The 23,813-nt window shown below is 38.1% G+C and overlaps 1 protein-coding gene across 1 annotated transcript; it reads left to right on the plus strand.

The window, feature by feature from the left end:
- Positions 1-527: 527 nt before the first annotated feature.
- On the plus strand, positions 528-23,328 carry LOC102707591 (anaphase-promoting complex subunit 1). The gene is made up of 37 exons (XM_040524096.1): positions 528-799; positions 1,788-1,851; positions 2,474-2,558; positions 2,658-2,920; positions 3,506-3,611; positions 3,690-3,847; positions 4,561-4,748; positions 4,819-4,888; positions 5,277-5,447; positions 6,577-7,064; positions 7,827-8,286; positions 8,361-8,693; positions 10,122-10,205; positions 10,540-10,632; positions 10,756-10,815; positions 11,630-11,728; positions 11,875-12,015; positions 12,256-12,336; positions 13,458-13,529; positions 14,416-14,487; positions 16,477-16,570; positions 16,650-16,732; positions 17,614-17,670; positions 17,759-17,836; positions 17,940-18,061; positions 18,172-18,332; positions 19,098-19,174; positions 19,247-19,360; positions 19,513-19,614; positions 20,093-20,233; positions 20,331-20,504; positions 21,007-21,070; positions 21,154-21,293; positions 21,385-21,533; positions 21,704-21,782; positions 21,872-21,970; positions 22,730-23,328. Exons 1-37 carry the CDS (start codon positions 561-563, stop codon positions 23,123-23,125), a joined length of 5,457 nt encoding a protein of 1,818 aa, XP_040380030.1. The 5' UTR covers positions 528-560; the 3' UTR covers positions 23,126-23,328.
- Positions 23,329-23,813: the final 485 nt, after the last annotated feature.

The raw sequence follows: 23,813 nt of genomic DNA on the forward strand, positions 1-23,813 counted from the left end.
GCATTGCGACAACAAGAAATAAGATAAATTATGTGAAAAGGATGTATATTAAATACTATATATCATAATGGCAATAACTACTCTCTCTGTATTTTTTATGCGATGCCATTGATTTTTAGGTCTACGTTTAAACATTTGTCTTATTCAAAATTTATATCCAAATATGAAAAATTATAAAACATATTAAAATTACTACAATAATAATCATATTATAAAAATGTAATTAATAATTATATATTCTTTGAATAAGATGAATAATCGACGACGTCATATGAAAAATATAAAGCGAGTATTTTACATAAACTCGTGGACCTGGAAACTTTTGTTTCAAAATATAAGGTTTAAATTACAGTAACCGTGGTTTTTATTTACACACATATGCCTCAAAAGATAGGTTGATGATATTTACTTTTTTTTTCCCTCCTCGCACTCGTCCGTCACGTTAGGGTTTTCGCCCCCGCCACTGCGGCAAAATAATTTTGTAAGCCCCGCGCTTTTGGCTGGCTCCGTAGTCCGCTTCACTCCTCTCTTCCTCGTCGCCGGCGGCGGCGGAGAGCGAGATGGCTCAGGCGATCGGGTCGCGGAGGCTGACGGTGCTGCGGGAGTTCCGCCCGCACGGGCTCGCGGTCGAGGAGGCCGACGGCGAGGGGGTGCCCGGGGAGCGGCCGCCGCCGCAGGACTACGACTACTTCCTCTTCGACCCGGCCCTCGCCGCCTCCCCCGCCCCGGACCCCGGAGAGGAGGTCGCCTCCTCGTCAGGCGCCGACGGCGACCACGAGCTCTTCATCCGTGGGAATCGGTGCGCACGCCCACTCCTCCGCTCTACAGTGACTGTGTGGCGTTGGCCGAAACGGGGAAATGGGCAAGATTAAACTAGTTATCGCGTTCAAAATGGGGGGTAATGCGCAGAATTGAGGTTTTTTTTTTTATCTTGGTTGCAACAGCTATGCATTAGGAATATCCGAATTCCACTGTTTAAATTGCCTTCTCTCGCTCAATTGTATGTCTACCTCTTGGAGAGGCATAGTCTTGCAGACTACAGTGAGTAGAAGCAATGCTAGTTCATTTTTAATTTGTTATTTCTATTAATCAAATGTTTATGTGTTTGCAATTGGCATTCTGTGTATTGGCTTCCATTTTTTTTTTAATTTTGCTGTTTGTTACGGTTGTAAAAATGTAAAATATGTGAACACAATAGGGCATGTTACCTTCATTATGTTCTGTTTAAGCATACATGCATTTCAGTTCTGTACTCTGAAAACTCTGACCACAAATATTCACATAAATATTTACATTCTCCAAATTTAATGATATTATTACCATATCGTTACATTTAACACTCTAGCTAGCATGGGAAAAGGCATGTCTGGCAGGCTATATAAATGCCTCAAATGATGAATATAAGGGAATGGAGAAGCTAGATGCTACGAATATCTGATAGAAATTGATTAGTTGGCTCTTTGTTTTTATTGATATCTGAAAAATGTGGCATGAGCTGTGACTGTTTAATTTTTTTTGGCCTGGTGATCTGTTTAAATTTAAATGGATGGAAGTTCTGTTCGTTTTTTTTTACAATAACTTGGTTCATTTCTTTCATGCCAAAGCATGTTTCCAGTGAATTAGATGAAAACACATCAACATAAGTTGGGTGGAATATATCTTGTCGATGGTACCATATGTTGTGCTCAAACTACTTGAATTTTGTATTTCAATTGATTCTTTCATTTGATATATGTTGACTTCTTGTATAATAAGTATGATATGCTCATGTTTTCCCTGTCTTGCAGAATAATATGGAGTGCCGGTTCACGTGTTCACAAAAGATACCTCTCACCAAATACAGTCATAATGGTATTTTGACTTTTTTGTTTTGCTTGTTGACAAGTAACAATCTTCCCTTATCTTTTATTTTTGCATATAGTTGCTCATAGATTAGAACTGTGTTTGCTAATATCTCTATGCTAGATGCGTTCCCACATCTGAGTACTTAACCTCAGCATTTTTTTCCTGTGTACGTACATGTTTTCTTATTCCCGTGTTGCTGGCGGTGGGCAGATCCAATCAGATGCAGGACCCACATACATGCAACCAAAACTTTTAACTCCAGCTCCAAACTTTCAACTCCAAATTAAAACTTTCATCAACTCGTGAGCTAAAACTTTCAACTCCAGTTGAAAAACTTTCAACTAAAAGATAAGTAGATAAGGTGTTCACTAGTTAAATTTCTAGCTATGCCTGCCAAATAGCTAGACCCTAAATTGCCTCCAATTTTACTAGACCTGAAAATTACCCTTCAAGGTTTTAACTATCTACTCTGTACACATTTAATTATACAGTGGTAGGTTGATCTTTCTGGAGAACAAAATTAACATGTTGAGCTTGCAGTGCATTTGCTTTTATTTGATCAACATGCTTTTGATTGCTTAAAAATTGACAATAGGTGCTCATGTGCTGTTGTTGACCTGAACTGTAGGCCTGCTGGTGTAGGATGGACACCACTCGTGATGCACTTCTATGTGTTCTGCAGGCTGATATTTTATCTATATACAATGTAAACGGTGAGTTTATCCCCCTGATTACACCATAGTGCCAAATTACAGTGCTGAAATATTATCCTATAATTTTCTCATGCTCATAATGCACAATTTATATTGCAGGTGAGGTTGCCAGTATTCCACTACCACATGCTGTTTCATCAATATGGCCTCTTCCTTCTGGTCTTCTACTTCAGAGATCTAGCGATGGAGGCCGTGTGGTATTATCCTCAACTTCACTGCTAAAAACGAGGGATGTAATTCGTCCTAACAAGGAATTTGGATTGAGTTACAACGTTTCATCTCAAGTCAATACTTTGGAGACTGTCAGTAAAGCTGATATTTCATCTCACCTCATTTTGAAACATCCACTTGAAGAGCCTCAGGTATCTTTATACTTTATGTTTTGGCCATGATGCATGTTTTTAGAGATGAATTTGCTTTCTCATCTTTCAAATTTGGTAGATATGAAGGCACTGATTTCTCCACAGTGGCAGTACCCAGTGTGCCAAAACATGAGGGTGCACTTGTTTTGCTTATTTGACTGCCTTTATGATTTTTATAATGTGTTATCACATTTTGGTTCAAAGTTTTAATTTTAATTAACGCAGCCCAGCAATACATATGTTTTGTTAGAAAAATGTACTGATACATTTGATTCTGAAAATGGACTTCTATTTGAAAATACACTATAAAAGAAATCAAATAATCAATGGTCAATATCTAATTTTGAAAATCCCCAAGTAAAGCAAACAAAGAACAACAAAGGAAACAACGTTTTAGCTGGCACTGACTGCTTGGCACATTGCACATCAAACTATCAGAGCATGTGCATGCAGTGGAAATATGCTATCCATATTTCACATATTATTAGCTGGTCATGTTTCCTTTGTTCACTCTATGAACATATAAGAGGTATGATCAGTTTCTTTACCTATGTTTTTGGTTGCATAATGATGAATCCTTTTCAGGCAACATATTTTGATGAAAGGGGTAGGTTGGATGTGATGAAAGATTTTGATGAAAAAGCTATATGGACAAGTGATATAATACCTGTAATGGCATCATACCACAAAGGTATTATTTTTAAAATTTTTGGTCTGTACATTCCCATAATTTTGTGGCTTGATATGAAATTGGCTTTTTGTGTGACAGGCAAATTTCAGCACTCTGTTTGGCAAATTGATGGTACAACTTACCAGGAAACAATGGATGGCAGTGCAGCGTCCCTAATTCCATATGATAGTTCTATGCATAAGTTTGCGTTCCGTAAGATATGGCAGGGGAAATGCTCCCAATCTGCTGCTAGTAAGGTTGGTCCATTCGAACTGCATGAAAATAGCTCTTCTTTGTGTCATATTTTCCATCTATTGCATACTTTTTCCTTCTTTTTCCATGCCATATTGCTTGTTTTCTGATTAATTCATTCTTCTCTTATTCTTGTCCTGTTTAACTGTTTTTTTAGCTGAAACGTCGATGAAGGCCGATGATGGATTATCAACTTGTTTATAGGAATGAATTAAATATTATATATTATAAACACAAAAATAGCTTAGACCAAGTGGTTTAAACAAATGTTGATGTAGAAAATTTTTGGAGAAACCATATTTTTACAAGTGTGATGCAAAATATCCATTGCAACAATATGGCCAAGAAGCTCCTTAGAAACAGTGCTTACCATATCGTGTGTCTGTCTTCTGTGCTTTTGTGCTTGCTGCTCAATGGAAATTGCCAAATGTGCTCCATTTCAGTTGAAGGGCTAATTGTGAAAGGGGCATGCGTGAGGCTTTATTTTTTCGTGGGGAGTGTTTTTGGTGGCTTATTATTAGAGACCTTCCCTGATCCTTGCTGGCTTGCTGCCTACTGTGCACCCCTATGAAATTCAAGTTAACAAGATATTCAAACTCTGTTTAGCATGATTCATATCTGTATCTGTTGTTTCCCTTGTTTATATACTTTGCATTATTTCTTACCAACACCATTTTCTTTGATATGTTTTGAAAATGACTCCAATTGTTCCTATCAGGTTTTCTTGGTAACTGACATTGATGGGACACCGATGATTTGTTTTTTACTACATGAGCAAAAAATATTACTTGCTGTAAGAATTCAAGTCGATGAGATTATCGGAGAATCCTTTAGTGATATTAAGCCACATATGAGCTGGAACATTCCTGCATTTGCTGCTGTACCAGTTGTTGTAACACGCCCAAGGTGGTTTGCCTTAGCACACAGTTCTGAATTGTCAATGAACTAGTTTAATGTTGCTGTTTGTACCTTGCAGAGCACGAGCTGGAATCCTTCCCTTTACGGACATCCTCATTCTGACTCCTGATAATGACCTACTTCTTTATGTATGTTCTTTCATCATGTCCATATGCTTATGAAGTCATGCTCCTGGTACTTTACATTTTGTTCCAACATAATGCCCTAGCAGCTGTCCTTTTTTTGCATGCTGGGCCTTTAGCTGTCGATTCATGTGGAAAGCTTCAGTTCTCCATTACTTTAGTAGTCAGAATAGCCGCTGTGCTCTCTAGTCTATGATTAGATTTTAGTTTGCATTAAGTACTAGAGTGTTTGTTGCAGCTCGCACCAGATTTAAGCAAAGTGTTCAATTTGCACCCTGTATTCTGGCATAATACTTCACTTTTTAGCAGGTTTTAGCTGCAATAAACTGTAAACTTTTCATAAACTATGTGTCCAAGCTGTAATTCTTGCTCTTTTTTCACATATCAAGTGCAGTCTGGAAAGCAGTGCCTCTGCAGATATACACTTCCTACTGAATTGGGGAAGGGTATCTTTTCAAATTATGAGCTAAATTCTGGGGTTACGGACTTCTACTCTGATATGGAGATCACAAGCATAACAGATGCTGTTGAAGGTCGTATAAATGTGACATGCAGCAATGGCCTGGTAGGTTCATCTATATTGCTTTAGTAGTCTTTAGGTGTGATGTGTCAGAACCCAGAAGTTCATGCTGGTGTGCTGCTTTCTGCAATGTAGAAATACTAATGTTATGGATATGGCGTTATACATATGAACGTTATCTGTGATGGTTGTGTTGTTTGCTGTTCAGTAAAGGTTGTTGACTCTAACTGTCTTAATATTCTTTTCTTTTTTAACACAAACTTTTATGCATAGAAAGTCAGTTGTTCATGCTATTATGCTAGTTTTTACCTTTTGATAAGGTGCATAAAGTTGCTCAAGAGACCATAGTGAATATACCTCTAAGCCTCCCTTACAAAGTTCCGCTTTTGTCTCTTAAGGTTGGTTGTTATTGATCACTAATTTAATCCTAAAGACTTCTTAAGGGGCTGTTTGGTTTCTCGCATATTGTTGGCATGCTAGCAGCAGCAACAGTTCTTGGGCATTTGTTTGGTTTGATGCCAGCGCGCCGCAGTTGAAAGGATGCAAGTGGGCTAGCGCGCGCACTAGCCCACATAAAGCCTGCATACTAATTCATTTTGCATCCACCCGTTCAACAACGGATTATAATATAACTACAACTATGATTAAGTGGGATTTTCCGTCCTATGCAGCTGTGGCTTGCCACTTGTTTTAGCCACATGACTCCATATGTCAGACTCCATTTTTCGCCAACCTTTGCTAACTTGGGCCATCATTTTAACGACTACACCTTTTGTGGCGAACCCCATGTAGACTAAGTTGAGTTATGGCAAGGTCAGACATATGTTGTGTCTGGTTTCAATTTCACTGACATTAACCTTTCCTATAATCGATGGGACTTGCGTTTTGATGTTCTGACTTCACTATTGTCTATTTACTGTTGATGCTAAAATGCCAATGCCCATAATAACTTGCGATGTGATTTGTTTAATTATAGGTTGGGTTACCTGTCACCAACACAGAGAAGACTAATCTATACAGAATATGATTGTTCTTATGAACTATCTCCTTTCTGCATTTTATCTCCTTATATGCCTTTGATAGTAAACTCCATATTATCTCCAATTGTACAAGGCCTTGATGTTTACCTTTCAGTTGATCTTATATAACATTTTTACAAATTTTCTCTCTCCAGATGCTCCGATGTTCATTACGCAAGAGCCCTTCCTCTTCTCTGGTTAGTGATTGCATAACCGCAATGGCAGAAGGCTTGCAGAGCTGCTTTTACAGCCATTTTGTTTCTCTTCTCTGGGGTGATAGTGATGCTGCGTACCTTTGTTCGAGCTCTCATGTGGATTCAGAATGGGAATCATTTAGTTATGAGATAGAAAAAATTTGTGCAAAATATGGACAAATTTCACCAGCTAAATCATCTAAATCGCCTTGCACAGCTTGGGACTTTTTGATCAACAGCAAACACCATGCCAAGTATGGCAAACTTTCTCCATCCTCTTGCACTTCGTTTTTGCCTGTGCCATGTACTACTAGCAGCACAGATTTTCACTCTTTCCCCCAAGACGGAAATAGCACAGATGTGTCATTCTATATTCGGTTTGTAAGAGAAATTTTGGACACATTGCATGCCCTATATGAGAACCTGAAGCTGAACATTTTGAGGAAACAGTAAGTTCCTTATTCTTTTTGTCTAAACATTCTGTTTGTTCTGTCGCTTCTGAATGCCATCGTGTTGATGTTTGTTTCACTATACATCTCCTATGACCTTAAATATTTTGTACCATGTATTGTATTCTTGTAATTTGGTGGTCCAAATTTACTACAGCATAATATCTGGTTCTTTGTGATCGCAAAATTGTGTAATTTGGCAAAACATTAGATGTCTTAACTTGATGTTGAAGTGATCTCAGGGTAGCCTTGTACCCTTGCCTCCAGAGATATGAGGGTTATTTGATAGAGCCACATATAATTAGTCCTACATCATACATGCTGCTAAACAGTGAACATCTAAGTTCTTGATAGGTCAGGTTTCACCACCAACTGGTAGTGAAGAGCTTAGAGTTTTGCAACAGCTTGAGCTCTTGCTTTTCTCCAGGTGTGGAGCAACTAGTTAGTGGGATATTGACTGATGGGACTATAGTTTTTCTTTTGCTTATTCAGTGATAAGGATATTTGTTTTAGTGTCAGGATCAAAGCATTTCTACCACCAATAAGTTTGCTGTCCATGTTATATTATCTGGTCCTATGCATCAAAACTTGCATATTTCCGCATGTTAATGTTGCTTTCTAAATCTACCTACATAAGATTCATGTGATCTTGAATGGCTTGAGACATCTTTGGATCATATATCAGCACTTTGTTGTTACCATGCATATGTTAAGCTCTCCTGACTTTACAACCTATGTTGGCTCTTTGGTTTACCTTTTCAGGGATCTGGCATGTCTTGCTTCCTTGTTATGTAGAGTTGCTTCATCCCTTGGTGAAAAAAGTTATGTAGATTACTATTGCCGAGACTTTCCCCACAACTTGTTTGAATTTCATTCGCTATCATCTGTTACTGCTTTAAGATCTCCACCATGCTTGTTTCGTTGGTTTGAAAACTGTCTGCAATATGGCTATCATATGAAGACTTCAGATGATATTCCTGCTCTAATGTGCAAAGAAAAAGGTTCTGCTGTGAGCTGGGGCAGGAAAGTGGTGTCATTTTATAGTTTATTATTAGGAGCAGAAAGGAAAGGAAAAAATCTCTCTTCTGGTGTCTACTGTGAAGTGGCCAGTGGTTCAGCTAGAAGCACTGAGGAACTTACTGTTCTCACTATGGTTGCTGAAAAGTTTGGGCGTCAACAATTGGATTTGTTACCGATTGGAGTATCTCTTGTGCTTCGCCATGTCTGTCCACTATCTTTGTTGTTTGTTATAAGCAGGTGCTGAATTTCTCTTAAGATATAATTTTTGTATTACAGGCACTGGACAAATGCCGCGAGTTTCCTCCTGATGACTGGCCTGCACCGGCTTATATTCTTGTTGGGAGGGATGATCTAGCTATGACAAAGATGGGGTCAGGAAGGAAAGAAAATGGGTTTTGGAACAATGATAATTTGACATCAATATCAGTCCCATATATGCTACATTTGCAACCTGTAACCGTACCAACAACTGCGTTGGATGTCCCCTCATCGGAAATTTTGAATTCTGAGGATACTGATTCTGTCTACAGATCTGTTGAGGATGGAATGGAACACATCTTCACCTCAACAACACAGCTGCGATATGGTCGTGATTTGCGTCTGAATGAGGTTTGTATTGTTATTTAGTTGTTTGGTCTACAGTTGTCTTTTGAGTTATTATATTAATAATTGCAGTATTATCTCTACTACTTTAAAAGAAGCAAGTTGTAGAGGTGAGTGGTGAATCTGTGACCACCCCATGACCAACTTCCTACCATTTGTCAAGGAAATAAAGGAGAGTGAGGGACTGAGGGGGCCAAAGGGCCAACTGTCAGCTAAAAGATATATGTAGAAATGAAAAATGAGATATGTAGAAAGTGGTGCCAAAACAGATTGATGACAATGTTCATCAAAAAAAAAATTCTGTTGCAACACAGACATGCAATATGCTAGTTTGCTTAACATCAAGTTCTTCCAGTGACTGTCCCTACAGCTGCACGTCTTTCACTCTTAATTTCTACTACCTCTGTTCTCAGATACATCATACACGATGTCCTAGAATGTGTCCAGTGCCCCAATCCACCTAAAATCTTAAATCATTAATATATGCACAAATATTAGGATTTTATATGTGAAAATGATATTTAATAGTTTTATCATGATAAATTCTTTCATGTAGTTATGTTTTCAACATTTTTTTACAAAATATATAGTCACAAAAAGTAATGATAGAACATGAGCATTGGAGATTGTCAATTCCAAAATATCACGTAAAAAGGACTGATGCAGTAGGAGTTAGTGAGCCCACTTGAAGATATTATGACTATACTGAAGTTGCAGAAAAATGCAATTGTTTTGTCCGAACTATAAATTTGCTGTAAATCTACCAAGCTACAATGGTAGTGCATGATTTTGTCATAAAAATACAATTCGTTTAGCATGAGGATATCTCACAGGTTGGGTCTATCTGTCAGACACACAGGGCCAACTTGTGCATTGTAACATCATGAGTATTGCCTTGTGTATGACATGCAAGCTTGACGTATCAGATGGTCCAGTTGCTAATAGCAGTGCATGACGTACAGTTTTGATAAAAAAATGTCTGCTATTGTGGTAGTTCTCTGATGTCCCACTAAAGTTCTCTTATAGAAAAGGTATAGTTTTGACAAACAAAGTTGTAAATTACTCTAAAGCAACCTTTTGAGGTTCCATGTTTTTTAATCATTTCCTGGTCTTTTAATTATATGTTTCACAGAAGTATTACAATATACAAAAATTGTTGTTTTGACATATTCAACACTTGCAATGGATCATCAGATCTGGCTGTAAAGATGTAGGTGCAAGCTCAAATAATTTAATGAAAATAGCAAGTAAATATACATCTATTTATATATGGTTCTATCCTTGATACGTATAAACAACAGGAAATCACATTGCTTGCATAAGCTATATTAGTCTTCTTTAACCTTATGTTGTCATTATATGTCAAATTGACATGATGTCTATTCTAATATTCTATATATATTGCTTCTTGTTCTATCCTATTGTGTTAACTAGGTTAGACGTCTCTTATGCTCAGCAAGACCTGTCGTGATACAAACACCCACTAATCCTAGTGTGTCTGATCAGGACCTACAACAGGTAATCCTCTTCTTGCTATTTGATTGCTGTTACTGACTACATACAGTAAACTACTGTTTCACCCAACAACAACTTTGTTTATTATCACATTAAATTATTGTTTCTGTTAAATTTGAATTACGAAAAACCATGTTCCCATTGTCACCATCACCTTCTCTCATGTTGATGATCTTTCACTCTTTGTGATATGCCATTTTAGTTTTCTTAAGTATTCCTAAATTCGAAATAATGATAAAAATCATTTTTGTCAGGGACTCAGGGTATTAATTCAGTTCTTTCTGTGATCTCAATAGTTATGAGTGACCTTATTTCTAACTTATTCTTGTATTTTCAGCAACAACTATGGAATTTTGCACAAAGGACAACAGCTTTACCTTTTGGGCGTGGGGCTTTTACTTTAGCTACAACTTACACGCTGTTGACAGAGGTATGACTTCACACGGTCACTATAGCCAGATGATTCATGATTGTGGTTGCATTTTGTCCAATACTGTGTTACCTTGGCCTGTTGATACTATCTATGTTATGGGACCATTTTCTTTTGCTGCAGGCTCTTGTCTTCCCAAAGCTTGTTCTAGCTGGTCGGCTGCCTGCACAGCAGAATGCAACTGTAATGTTACCTCTTATGCAACTCAAGCTTTATATGTTTTCTGTTAGACTTGCTTTCTGAAGAACTCCACTATTAAGATCACAAAGATGTATTGTTACGGCGTGTTCTTTAGTTGGGGTGGGAACCGGCGTGGAAAACATAGCAACAGAATAATACATGATTAATTAATTAATTATTAGCTATATAAACTTAAAAGACAGATTGATATGATTTTTTAAAGCAACTTTACTGCACAAAATTTTTGTGAAAAATTTACTATTTAACAGTTTGGGAAGCGTGCACATGGAAATAAGAGAATATAGGTTGGGAAGAAGGGTTAAATAACGCGGCATACTTTGATGTTACTGCGCCATCACTGTCTATTTCATGCGTCAGACAGGGTCTCCCCTATTCATGGCAGTACAACAGCTGAATAACAGCATATCTGGTACTGTTGTGCTGTATGCCCATCTTAGAGATAGCAACCCTTATCTTAGTTCAAGATATGATTTTAGCTGAGACATTTCAGGGTTGGTTAGATACTCCTTTTTAGTTCGTTTGATTGGATATTCATGTCAGACAAACTTTATTTAACCAGTTTATGAACAAAGCCACAGAAACTAAGCTTATCCACCACCACCAGCCCCCCACACCGAACTGCATTTCTTCCCATGTGCAGCATGGCAGGGCAATAAATATCATGCTGCGACAGCTACCACCTTCAATCTATCTGACTTTCTAACATTAACTCCGTGCTATCCTTGAATTTTTATAATATTTCTTCATGGTAGATCCCAGATTCTAACTTCATCTTTACTGTTACATTATTTTGTAGGTTAATCTTGACCTAAGTACTAGAAGTGTCTCAGAATTCAAATCCTGGGCTGAGTTTCACAATGGCGTGGCTGCTGGGCTCAGGCTTGCTCCTTTTCAGGTAAAGAGGATTCTCACAAAACAGATAGACCATATTAGCCAGCAGTAGCAAGCTGCAAAGTTCACAACTCTTAGAAAATGCTTGCCGCTTTTATTCTGTGTTTCCTCCTACTTATGGATGTGTAACAGTCATTTTTCCTTTTTCAGGAGAAAATGTTGAGAACCTGGATACAATATAATAGACCTTCAGAACCAAATTTTACTCATGCTGGTCTGCTTCTTGCATTTGGTTTGCATGAACATCTACGAGTTTTAACTATGACTGATGCTTATCGATATCTCTCCCAGGTGACTTTCATGTCCTTTGGTCATTACTTAAAAAAATAATTTTGTTTTCACTAATTTTGTGTTCATGTGTTCATTGTTATCTCTTAACTGTTGTGTACCACTTGGCCACTTTTCACCTTAGTCATCACTCACCACTCTGTCCTCCCTTTGATTACTTCTGTACTCAACCTAGTAGGAGAAAATGGGGTTATGATATCATTTTTGTTTTGTGTGGTTTATCTTATTATTATTTTAACGCAGGAGCATGATATAACTAGACTTGGTTTGCTACTTGGTTTGGCAGCATCTAATAGGGGGACAATGCACCCAGCAATATCAAAGGTATACAGCCTGAGTTTGTGTTGAACTTGTACAATTTTTACTTGTCAAAAGTATGTTACTGCCGAGTCAGTAAATTTTATCCATCTGATAATTGTATGATGACTGATTCTTTAATAGAAAAGTCTTCCTTTCATATGTGTATTATTTTTGTTTCTTTTCAAAGTAGTGGCATTATGAATTCCATCCATTGTAGGAATATATGGTGAATTGTATACATGACCTCTGTCATCAATAAATTTTCCTCCTTATCTGCATAGGATCTTGTTGAACAGATATACTCTATCTGTCCCATAATATAAGGGATTATGCCCTTTTTGCAAAAAAATAGTAGAAAAAAGTACAAGTTATGTTGCAAAATGTGGTAGTTGGAGTAATAAAATAGTACAAAAGTTGGTAGGTAGGGAATAAAGTAAACCTTTTTTATTTTAATAGATGATACCGTTGACTTTTTGTTACATGTTTGACCATTCATCTTATTCAAAAAAAATTATGCAAATATGCAAAAATGTAAGTTATACTTAAAAGTATATTTAGTTATAAATCCAATCACAACAAAATAAATCACGATTATATAAATTTGTTGAATAAGATGAATGACCAAATGCGTAACAAAAAATTAACGGCGTCATCTATTAAAATAGGGAGTAGCATAAAAGTTGATAAGTGCAGAATAAAGTAGTACACAAGTTGATGTATGGGAAATGAAGTGTTATTTCGGGATCATGAAATCCCTTATATTTTGGACACAATTTAGGGGCTTGCTTACATTATGGGACGGAGGAGTAGCAGATATTATCTTCAAAACCCTTTTTTGAGTAGAACCAAATAAATAACTTTTAATTCTCTGAAGACTTGATATTGGAACTGATGGGGCTAAAACCATCTGCATAGCATTGACATGGTTTGATTGTAGTTCCCCGTCTTTGGTATGAGCATAAAGGAACAGTGTCCTGCTTTTTTTCCCTTTTGAATGCACAAGTTAAATACATCATCCAGTGTTTACTTCTGTAGTTGTTTATTGTGGTTTTGTTTTTGTACAGTTACTTTGAATGTTGGGATATGCTGCTTTGTGGATTGCCAATTTAATTTTTGTTGTTTTTGTTTTGATTGCAATTTTTCAGATGCTCTATTTTCATGTCCCTTCCCGGCATCCATCTTCTACACCAGAGTTGGAATTGCCTACTCTTTTGCAGGTAACAATGCGATTATCTAAATGACTTACTGTGTTTTTACTAAGTTTTATGGATTCTTAGCATGTGATCCTTGTGTTAACAGGTGTTACATTAACATGCTGTATAGTGCTGCGTGTTGAGAATGTTTGTTAGTGAAATGGATCCTAGACTGTGTTGTTTTGCAAGTTTTGATGGTTGTATTGTAGAGATTGTTTTCGATGAAGCTTGAGAATTTGCTTGCTTATTGGCAGATGCAATGAAAATGATTTTAACCTACTAAAAACTCATTATGCAGTTGTTCATAATGCATCTTTTTACCTAATGTTCTTGTTCAGAAAAAAAAAATCAGAGATAATGTGGTTCCTTTAAGTCCATTTATATTGTTAGGTTTTAGCAAATGCAATTTCCAAAATTGACTGAAGATGCTTAACCTGGGAGTTTAAGTACATTTGACAAGCAAAGGTTTATGGGCCAAAATATAGAAAAATATACAAACTGATGCTTAGCATTTGATTTGTTGGCTTTAGTTTTGGTACAACATTATAATATGTTTATTATTTTTTGTGGGGAGTAATAGGTTGGATTTAGTTTGGGTGTGACCAGGGTTAATCTTTGCACCTTACATTAGAGTTAGACTGAGAATCTTCAAATGTGGCTTCCTGCCTTGGTGCCTTTTATCATTGGTTCATTTCCATCTTGTATCTTGTTGTCCCGTAGTCTGTTACAGAAATGTCTCTTCACTTTCACCTGCTATGGAGTGATTGATCAATTCATGATCATATATATATCTTTTACCTAATTTTTTTTCTTTGTTTTTTTTGTTCTATTGAGTAAGCTAAATTTCCTGCAATTTACATGCTACTAGCAGGCAATGTATTTACACTTTCATATTTTCTATTCTTTCCAGTCAGCAGCAGTTATGGGAATCGGACTTCTCTATGAAGGATCAGCACATGCATTAACCATGAAGATTCTTCTGGTACTTTCTTTCTTCTTCTATTCAATTGGGATTCCTTCGCCTTTTGTGTTGCCTTTCTTTGCATTTCATTATCAGTTGTCCATGACACTAATGTTAAGAGGGTAAGGATGAGGACATAAGCTCCTCACAAATATCAATTTTTCATCACATTTCATTAGCAAGAGTTCTCTGTAGACACATGATAGTCAAGCCATCCTATAAGCATGTCTACACGGCCTGTTTGGTTGCTGCCATGGCCTGGGGGCTCTCGCTCAGGCAGGTCGATCCGGCCACAGGCGACCAAATCAGACGCCTGAGTTAGTCAAGATTCCCAGGTAAGCCTGCTAATGGGGTCAGATCCAGTCCATACTCACTTCAACCCATTTCCCTAGGAATCAACATACAAAACAAGCCCACTCCACTTCTCTACCTCAAAGCTCCAAACCAATCCAACTTGTTAGAGTTTTCTGCTCAAACCATTTGAGTCAAGTGGATTCACCCATTTCCAACCCATGGATTTAAACCACATGCTACAATGGCCATGAGCTCTATGACTACAGGCAATGGCTCACAGGAAAGCACATTAGAACGACCTCACCATGTTGATCAGGAAGGCTTACGGCACGCGCATACTCACTACTCAAATGGTGCGTCACGGAAACCAGGCCAATGCAGACAGTGAAAGAAAATTGTGGGGATGTTCCGAATGGAGGGGCGTGGCAAATTCCCTGGCAGCTCCACCGCTACTGCCGATCCGTCCATGTTTGTATTGGCACTGTCGACAGCGTGCTTGGAGACAACGACAAGCTGTGGCGGTCAGCATGACGCTCTGAAGCGCTCGGCCAGTCAGAGAGGATGGCGAGCTATGGCAGCTGGCATAGCGTTCTGAGGTGCTCGACCGCTTGGAGACAATGACGAGCTGTGGCAGCCGGCATGGTGTGGCAAAGTGCAACACGACCACTCGGAGACGACGAAGAGCTTTGGCGGTCGGTAGGCTGTGTCTGGTTAGAAACGACAAGCTGTGGAGCAGCGGAGATCGTCCCACAAGGAGCTAGGCCACCTGAACCGATCTGTAGCGGTGATAGCGGCTCAATGATTGCCTCTCCATGCTCTGCTGTCTGCTCCATTGTGTGCAACATCCCAGGATCATGGTCTGTCACCCACACACTGCTCCTACCACCGCCGCTAGCCTCGGATGATGACCTCCGTGCTGAGCATGCCAGGAGACTGCTTGCTCTGGAGTCTCTGCTTGGACACCTCCTTTGTAGTTGTGTTTGAACTTGGTTCAGTCCATTTAGTAGAATCCATTGGATCCCCATGGATTGTAATCATTTTGAACCCAAAAACTAATTACCAAAACCAATGCACACCATTCCATTATCTCTATGCTTCCAAACCAATCCAGCCCATTAGAGGTATCGGTCCATTTTTACCCAACCAAAACAAAACCAAACCAAAATCCAACCCATTAAAACCATTCCTACCCAACCCATTAGTAGGCCTATTCCCAGGGCAGCAACCAAACATCAATTAATCTTTCCCTGTGGCCTTCAATATGCTATCAGTCTTCATGGCAGAAACACTATATGAACACCGTGAATGAGGGCACCAAGTGACAAGGAATAGGTCTAGAGTAGCTGGCTAAGAAAATAATCTGCAGAATTTTAGGGACTACGAGATGTTTTATTCATCCTTTTACTTTACTTCTTAATGAATCTGCCATCCACTTAAATAGAATCACAGCGGTAACAAACCAATCTAAAAGGCACTAAGGCTACAAAGAAGGATGTAATCAAATCAAACCGAAATAAGTGATTGTACTAAAATGAATCTGAAGCAAAGTATACTACTGACTTTTCTTCCTTGCAGCAGCCCCCAGCTTCTTGGGCCCATATAGGCAGCTGGTGTGGCATTGTCCATGTGATAATATATAGACTAATTGTATACGATTATTTTTTTCCAATTGCAAAATTTTATTTTTTTTACTTATAGTGCACTTAATACATGCAGGGTGAGATTGGACGAAGAAGTGGTGGTGATAATGTGCTAGAAAGAGAAGGCTATGCTGTTGCTGCAGGTTCTGCATTAGGACTTGTTGCCTTAGGTGAATTGCATTTCATGACAGATACATATCTTAAGCTAGCACTTCTTCACAACAAAAATAACTGAAGCTTTTGTTGAAGGTCGTGGAAGCAATGCTTTTGGATTCATGGACACTTTCCTAGACCGGCTTTTTGAGTACATTGGCAGCAAGGAAGTCTACCATGTATGATCTCATAGCCCTCTATCTTTAGTATCTAATGCTGAGTGCTCCCCTAAGATGGTTTGTTCTTAATACGTGTCAATTGATTCAAAACATTTGTGGATTTGAATGGCATGGAAAGAATGGAGATAACAACTATGCTCGATGGGAAGACATGGGTGCTGTGCATCTTGTCACCGTGGCAAGTGGTTAGAAGAGAGATAGATCGTCGTTTTCTTTTCTTCAATTGCAAATTTGCAACCATGTCCCAGAAATCCAGGACTCCTTTAACAGAGCCAACCCTAACAAGATAATTTCTGGGAAAACCAAATATAGTTAAGGATTATAGTTAAGGAATTTGTGGAATCTTAATTCAAACTCACTTGATGCCTGATGGAAATACAAACTAAGATGAAGGCTTTTCTTTTAAGTCTGGATATGTCAATTGAGTGGCCTGCTGTGCAGGACTCTATACTGCTGTTGTTTTTGCTGCCAAACATGGTGATAAGTCCACATGGGATTCTGATGTATTGTTTTTATTTGTGCATGTCCTTGTTGCACAGCTATTAAAATGACATGTGTTCATTGCTACATATGTTGAACTAATTAAGTTGCATTAGATAATCTTGTTACAGCCTTTCTATTTAAACAGTGAAGGTGCATGATCTTGGCAAGCAATAATAAAAGAATTTGCTTGCCATCTATCTGTACTTCCCTTAAAAATCCCTTCGAGATGCTTCTCTCACTAAGCCACAGGTGCATAGTCGAGGAAACAACTACCTTGTACTCCCATTAACTAATATCTTTGTTTTGACACCTTTTTATTTATATATATTATGATTTTTGCACCTTTGGAGCAATTAGATTTTGCTAATGTGTTTATAAATGATTGTTAATATTGTCAGGAAAAACAACTAAATGCATCAATAGCTGCTGATGAGCAAAGTGGCAACACTGGGCAGGTCCTGATTCTTTTCAGTCACAGCACATTCCATAAGTCACATGTGAACTGTATATTCTATTTGTATATTTATCTTCTCGTTTGTGCAGATGATGGAAGGAGCACAGATAAATGTTGATGTTACTGCACCTGGAGCCATAATTGCTCTAGCCCTAATATTTCTTAAAGTAACTTCACTTAGTCATTTGGGTCCTTTTTAACTCCTCTAAAGATCAGTCTACATTTTAGAAAGATTCTTAGTGTATTTCCTAATTATTGCCCACTGTACAGGCAGAGTCAGAAGAAATTGCAGCTAGACTTACTGCTCCCAATACTCACTTTGATCTGCAGTATGTGAGACCTGATTTTGTAATGCTTCGCATTGTAGCGCGGAATTTAATATTGTGGAGCAGGTAAATCTTGCAATATCAATCTGAATTCTTAGTGGGCCTTTATGATAACTCATTAACAAACTTGCTGTAAACTAGTGCCATAAAGCTTGGTAATGTTTTTTATTTCACAGAATACAACCTACCAAAGATTGGGTCGAATCTCAAATTCCTTCATTTGTCAAGTTTGGTGTTACCAATACGAGTCAAGAGGCTATGGACAATGACGAATTTGATACCGAAGCTCTTTTTCAAGCTTATGTTAATATTATCACTGGAGCATGCATTGCACTTGGTGAGTAGTCAGCATTTGTTCCATAAATCCCTTTCTTCGCCATATCCCTGCTATTATTATCGCACTCCTTATATGACAGCTAGTCTTGAAACAGCATTTGTATGTGATGGCTTCATCCCATGTATGATTGTGCAAGTTTAACCTCAATGGAGATTTCTTCATATAGTTAGTGAGTGAAAAATTATCTGGTAATTGAGAGCAGAATTCAACTAGGGAACCTTCTTTACTTATCTATTAACCAGTGATTGTCTAATTAGGCTGGCCATATGTACAGATAGGCTAACCTGGAAACATCCTTCGAAGGAAAGCAGTACATACCCCTCTGAACCTTTCTTTTCCCTATGGAATCATTGTGCTTTTGTTCCTCGCCCATCAAAATTGACTATGGAGCTGCTCTTCAGCCTTCACTGTTTTGGATTGGGGATCACCCCCCCCCCCTTTTTTTTTTCCTGAATTTGCGTTGAACCTTCTCTATCTGTTATTGAAGGCAGTAGGTACAGCCTGTTGCTGCAGAATGTCATCTGCTTTACTAAAACACCCCTTCATTATTCATTGATTATGTTTCAGTAAACCCCATCGGCCCATCCTGGTTACTGCCTTCCTACTTCTGGTAGCACTGCATTTCATTGGTATAACTTAGTTTAATTTCCTAACGCATGACAGGACTGTTGGTGTTGGCTAGTAACAAGTAGAATCTGCATTAAATATTCTTGTGCACCTAGCAGGCTTGTGCTGCCATTTACCAGCAATTATCAATGATTTCAGGACTCAAGTATGCAGGCAGCAGAAATAGTGATGCCCAAGAGCTGCTATATGCTTATGCGGTTCATTTTCTCAACGAGGTACCGAGATACGTCCCTATTCAATATTTTTCTTATATTTAGGTCTGACTATAAAGTAAATTGTTTTTGCAGATTAAACACGTATCAGTTCAGACTCAAAGCATATTACTGAAGGGATTGTTACAGCATGTTGATCGTGGGACTCTTGAGCTCTGTTTGCATCTTATTGTTCTTTCTTTATCACTGGTTAGAATGCATATGGTGCTATTTTTTGTATAATTGATACAACATTCTAGCTTTCCATGAAATCTTTTAGCTTTATGTCATAAATATGGGTTATCACTATAATAAAGACACTTCCTTTTCGTTTTGTTAATTTGTGTTTCGTTTTTGTTAAGGTAATGGCAGGATCTGGACATTTACAAATTTTCCGCTTACTGCGTTATCTGAGGGGAAGAAGTTCTGCTGAAGGACAAGTAAACTATGGACTGCAGATGGCTGTGAGTACTACTACTGGGTGTTATGAAAAAATGTGCTCTCTTTAAATTAAAAACCAGATAGGGACTGATATTATTTCATTGCATTTTTCTAGAAGTCTAAAGTTGTTTGGATTCTGTTTGCTGCCAAAAGACCATCCAAATTCCTGGAACCAACCTAGGACCATTTCAACCGGGTCATCCCCCAAATAACATATTCCTGGAACCAACCTAGGACCATTTCATATAGGAAATCCTGGATAGTTTAGTGAGAACTTGTGCCTGGTTTATGCCAGCCAAATTTGGAAACTGTTGACATTCTGATAGCTTATTTTACAAACTGTGAGAAATCACTGCATCAAGTTCAAAAATAAAGTCTCCAATCGCACAGAAATTTCTGTTGACATTCTGATTGCTTATTTTGTGATCTGGATGGATAGATCTGCCAGGTCAATTACGAGCTGTAGACTTATCTGTGCATTTACTCTTGTCTATAATCCAGGTAAGCTTGGCTATAGGATTCTTATTCCTTGGAGGTGGTACACACACATTCTCAACTTCAAATAGTGCAGTTGCTGCATTGCTGATCACCCTATACCCACGTTTGCCTACTGGACCAAATGATAATCGCTGTCATCTCCAGGTGAGGTTCCTGTAATTCTGACTTCTGGACTTTTCACTATATTGGTAGCTTCCCTTGTTGTAAACAACTAATCTTCTCTATATGGTACTGTAAGTAGGCATTCAGGCATCTGTATGTAATAGCTACAGAACCTCGATGGATTCAGACAGTAGATGTTGACACAGGACTTCCGGTATATTGTCCTCTGGAAGTGACAGTTGCTGAAACAGAGTATTACGATGAGACAAACTACTGTGAAGTGACACCTTGTCTTCTACCAGAACGTTCAGTGGTATGTAGACTGTCAGAATATTTATTTGTTGAAATAATTGTAACATGTCAGTTGACACTAAGTTACAGCAAATTTACTGACCTGTTCAGAAATTATTTTCCAATTGTGAACAAGTAGTAACCAATATATGAACAGAAGTTACTTGTAAACAAAAATGTACTGATACTATCTTGTAAAGGGCAAACATCAAATAGTAATGCTATCTTGTAAAGTGCAAATATCAAATAGTGATGCTATCTTGTAAAGTGCAAAACCCTATTGTTTGATGCACAAAGGATGTGAAAAATTCTCAAAATATTGGAGTCGCTCTGTTGGGGAAATGACATTTAATGATTAAACTTTATATCATTTGGGATATACATAAAAGAAGTCTAAAAGTAGTGTATGGAAATCAAGGTCATAGAGTATCTCTACCCTTCATCTACAGTTTTTGGAGTGTATGGAACCAGAGTGGGCTTCTCACCTATGAACTGCAGAATCTGATAGGCTAATTCTGTTGCAGCTGAAGAAGATTCGAGTTTGTGGTCCCAGATATTGGACTCAGGTGATAACACTTACACCTGAAGGTATACAACTCTTCTAAATATTTCATGTTTCTTCAGAAAAATAAATGTATCATTGGATCATTCTTATATTGTCTGTTCAATAGATAAGCCATGGTGGAAATCTGGAGACAAGAATGATCCATTTAATGGTGGCGTACTCTATATAAAACGGAAAGTTGGATCTTGTTCCTACTCAGACGATCCAATTGGATGCCAATCTTTGCTTTCTCGGGCAATGCATGAGGTTATTGTTTTCTTGCCCTTCTGACAGAAAATCTGTGCCTAATGTTTCTAACTTTCTATATTAATTTAACTATTCTATGTCAATTCTTTAGGTTTGGGATACACCATCCACATCGTGCAGTAATCAAGCAAACAGTGGTACTCATAGTTCATTTAGAGTTGATCAGCTAGTAAGCACATTTTCTGCTAATCCAAGCTTGATAGCTTTTGCAAAACTGTGCTGTCAGTCATGGAAGCACAGGCAGGTGACATCTTATCTTGATTTTTTTTTTTTTTGGGGGGGGGGGGGGGGGGGGGGTAGGGGTAACATAACCTATAGATGGTGCAAAGTGCATGGCCTATCCATCAGATAGTAAGCACTCATCAGTGTCTGACTTGCTTTCTAACGTTAAGTTTAAATGTCAAATGCAGGCACAATGGCAGTTTTGAAGAGTTCTGCTCTCAAGTACTTTATGAATGTATGAGCAAGGATAGGCCAGCGTTATTACAGGTTTCTTACTGAATACTTGTTCCCATTTTGTTAATTGTCCCCTGCCCATGAATTATCATGTAATTTAGTCATCATTATTTCTTTTCCAGGTCTATATAAGTTTTTACACTATGGTTGAGACTATGTGGGAGCATCTAAGGATTGGAAACTTCCCTTTCTCCGATTCTCTTTTCCTTTGCAGCTTGAAGGTTTGTACCTGTTTCTATGTTTTCTGCATATGATATGTTCTCTTTATTGCTAGTTTGGGTTACTCACAGAGCTTTATTTGTTTGCCTTTATTTGTTTCTCTATAGTACTAGCTAAACACCCGTGCTTTGCTATGGAAAAATATGAATTGTACGCATGCTAGTATTGTTTGGAACTTGTTTTTTAGAGATGAAAAATAGAACTAATAAGTAGTACTATTTTGAAATAATATAGTTGGTGGATGGCAGATTTTCTGCCACCACCATTACCTTCTTTTAGAATCTCTATAGTATGTTGTTTCTCTTTCTGTATTGTCCCTTTTGTTTTCTCATGATTCTCTCTTGTCAGCATTTTTCTCTATTTAGATCAATTTTCACGTGCTTTCTCTTGTTTTGACTAATTATAAATCGTGCTGTAGGCTAGAATTGCCAGAAACTGGATTTTGTGCTGATATTAGAAACTAAGATTTTCGCTGTGTGTAACTGAAGAAATTCAGGAACTGGGCTTGCTCAGTTGGTCGAGGGTGTGGATGTATGCCTAGACCCACCCAAGTTGAAGTCCTCATCGAGGATTTGAGTGCCTATTTTTCTTAATTTAATAAGTTGCCTAGTTCCTCATAGGTTGGTCGATGTTTTGTTTTTCATATTATACCATAGGAGGTTCACATGCATCTTCTGCTCTTAATATACCTTTTTTTTCTGTATTTCCCTCTGATCGTTAAGAAAATGAGCAACTTTTGGTAATGTTTTTTCAACATGCAGGTTGCATCAGCTTATAATGAAGCACTGATTGATGGTAGAATTACAACTGGAGGCATTATTCAGTCTACATTTCTGGAATCACTTATGAAGCGCATAGAATACATCTTCGCAGAATTGCCAAACCTGCATGACAACTTCGTGAATTACCTGAGCAAAGGCAAATGGCCTGATGCACAAAACGAAGCTGTGCTCCTTTCTTGCTATCTCCAGTGGTACAACATCCCACCTCCCCATATTGTGTCATCTGCAATTGAAAAGGTGAAGCCCAGAACTCGGTCCAGCTTGTCCATGCTCCCACTTCTTCGGCTCCTACTGCCGACCACACATCTTGTAGGACTCATGGAGATTGAGAAGCTTCACATGACTCATGGTCATGAGGGCATGGCCTTGCACTGAAATTGCAAGAAACGTTTAGCAGTGTTGCGGGCAATTATCTATGTAAACATCATTACAAGCGGTGTGGTGTTTGCCTTTCGTGATCACCGATTGTGACAATGTGGTCTGAAATAGTATTAGGGGCTCATTGTTCTGATCTAGAAAGGATCATACTATACTGCTGGAATGCCAAGGCTTGTGCGGAGGCCTCAATCGTTTGCTTCTACCTTGCGATGCTCATATTGCCTTTCTGATATTACAACTCTATGAACCCTGTTGCAGTGAGATGTCAGTTCTCTCCCTTTTGGCTTTAGCAAAGGAACGAGTAAGCCTTGTTCGAGCCTTTCATAGCTCGCTATAATTGGGCTCGATGCAATATACTAGGTTTCTAGTGTACGACGAGTTGACCAGTTTTGATAAAATAGTGCCAGTGGTTGCGAATTGAACTATTATAATGCATTTTGTTTCTCAGACCAGTGATTTTATTCATTTATTTCATTTTGTTTTTCTTATCGCCCTATCTTTTTAATTATGCTTATGCTTATAAGACAATTTCAATTTTTTTTAGCTTTGGCTTTTAGATCACCAAGAATATGTATATAAAATTTTTATTCATTTTTTTCATTTGCAAATATGATATTTGGTTTTTCTTAAAAAAACAAACAATTACCCCCTATGACTATAGTCTCGCGTGTACCGATGCAAGTTT

Source organism: Oryza brachyantha, chromosome 5 (assembly GCF_000231095.2).
Source record: "Oryza brachyantha chromosome 5, ObraRS2, whole genome shotgun sequence".
NCBI lineage: Eukaryota > Viridiplantae > Streptophyta > Magnoliopsida > Poales > Poaceae > Oryza > Oryza brachyantha.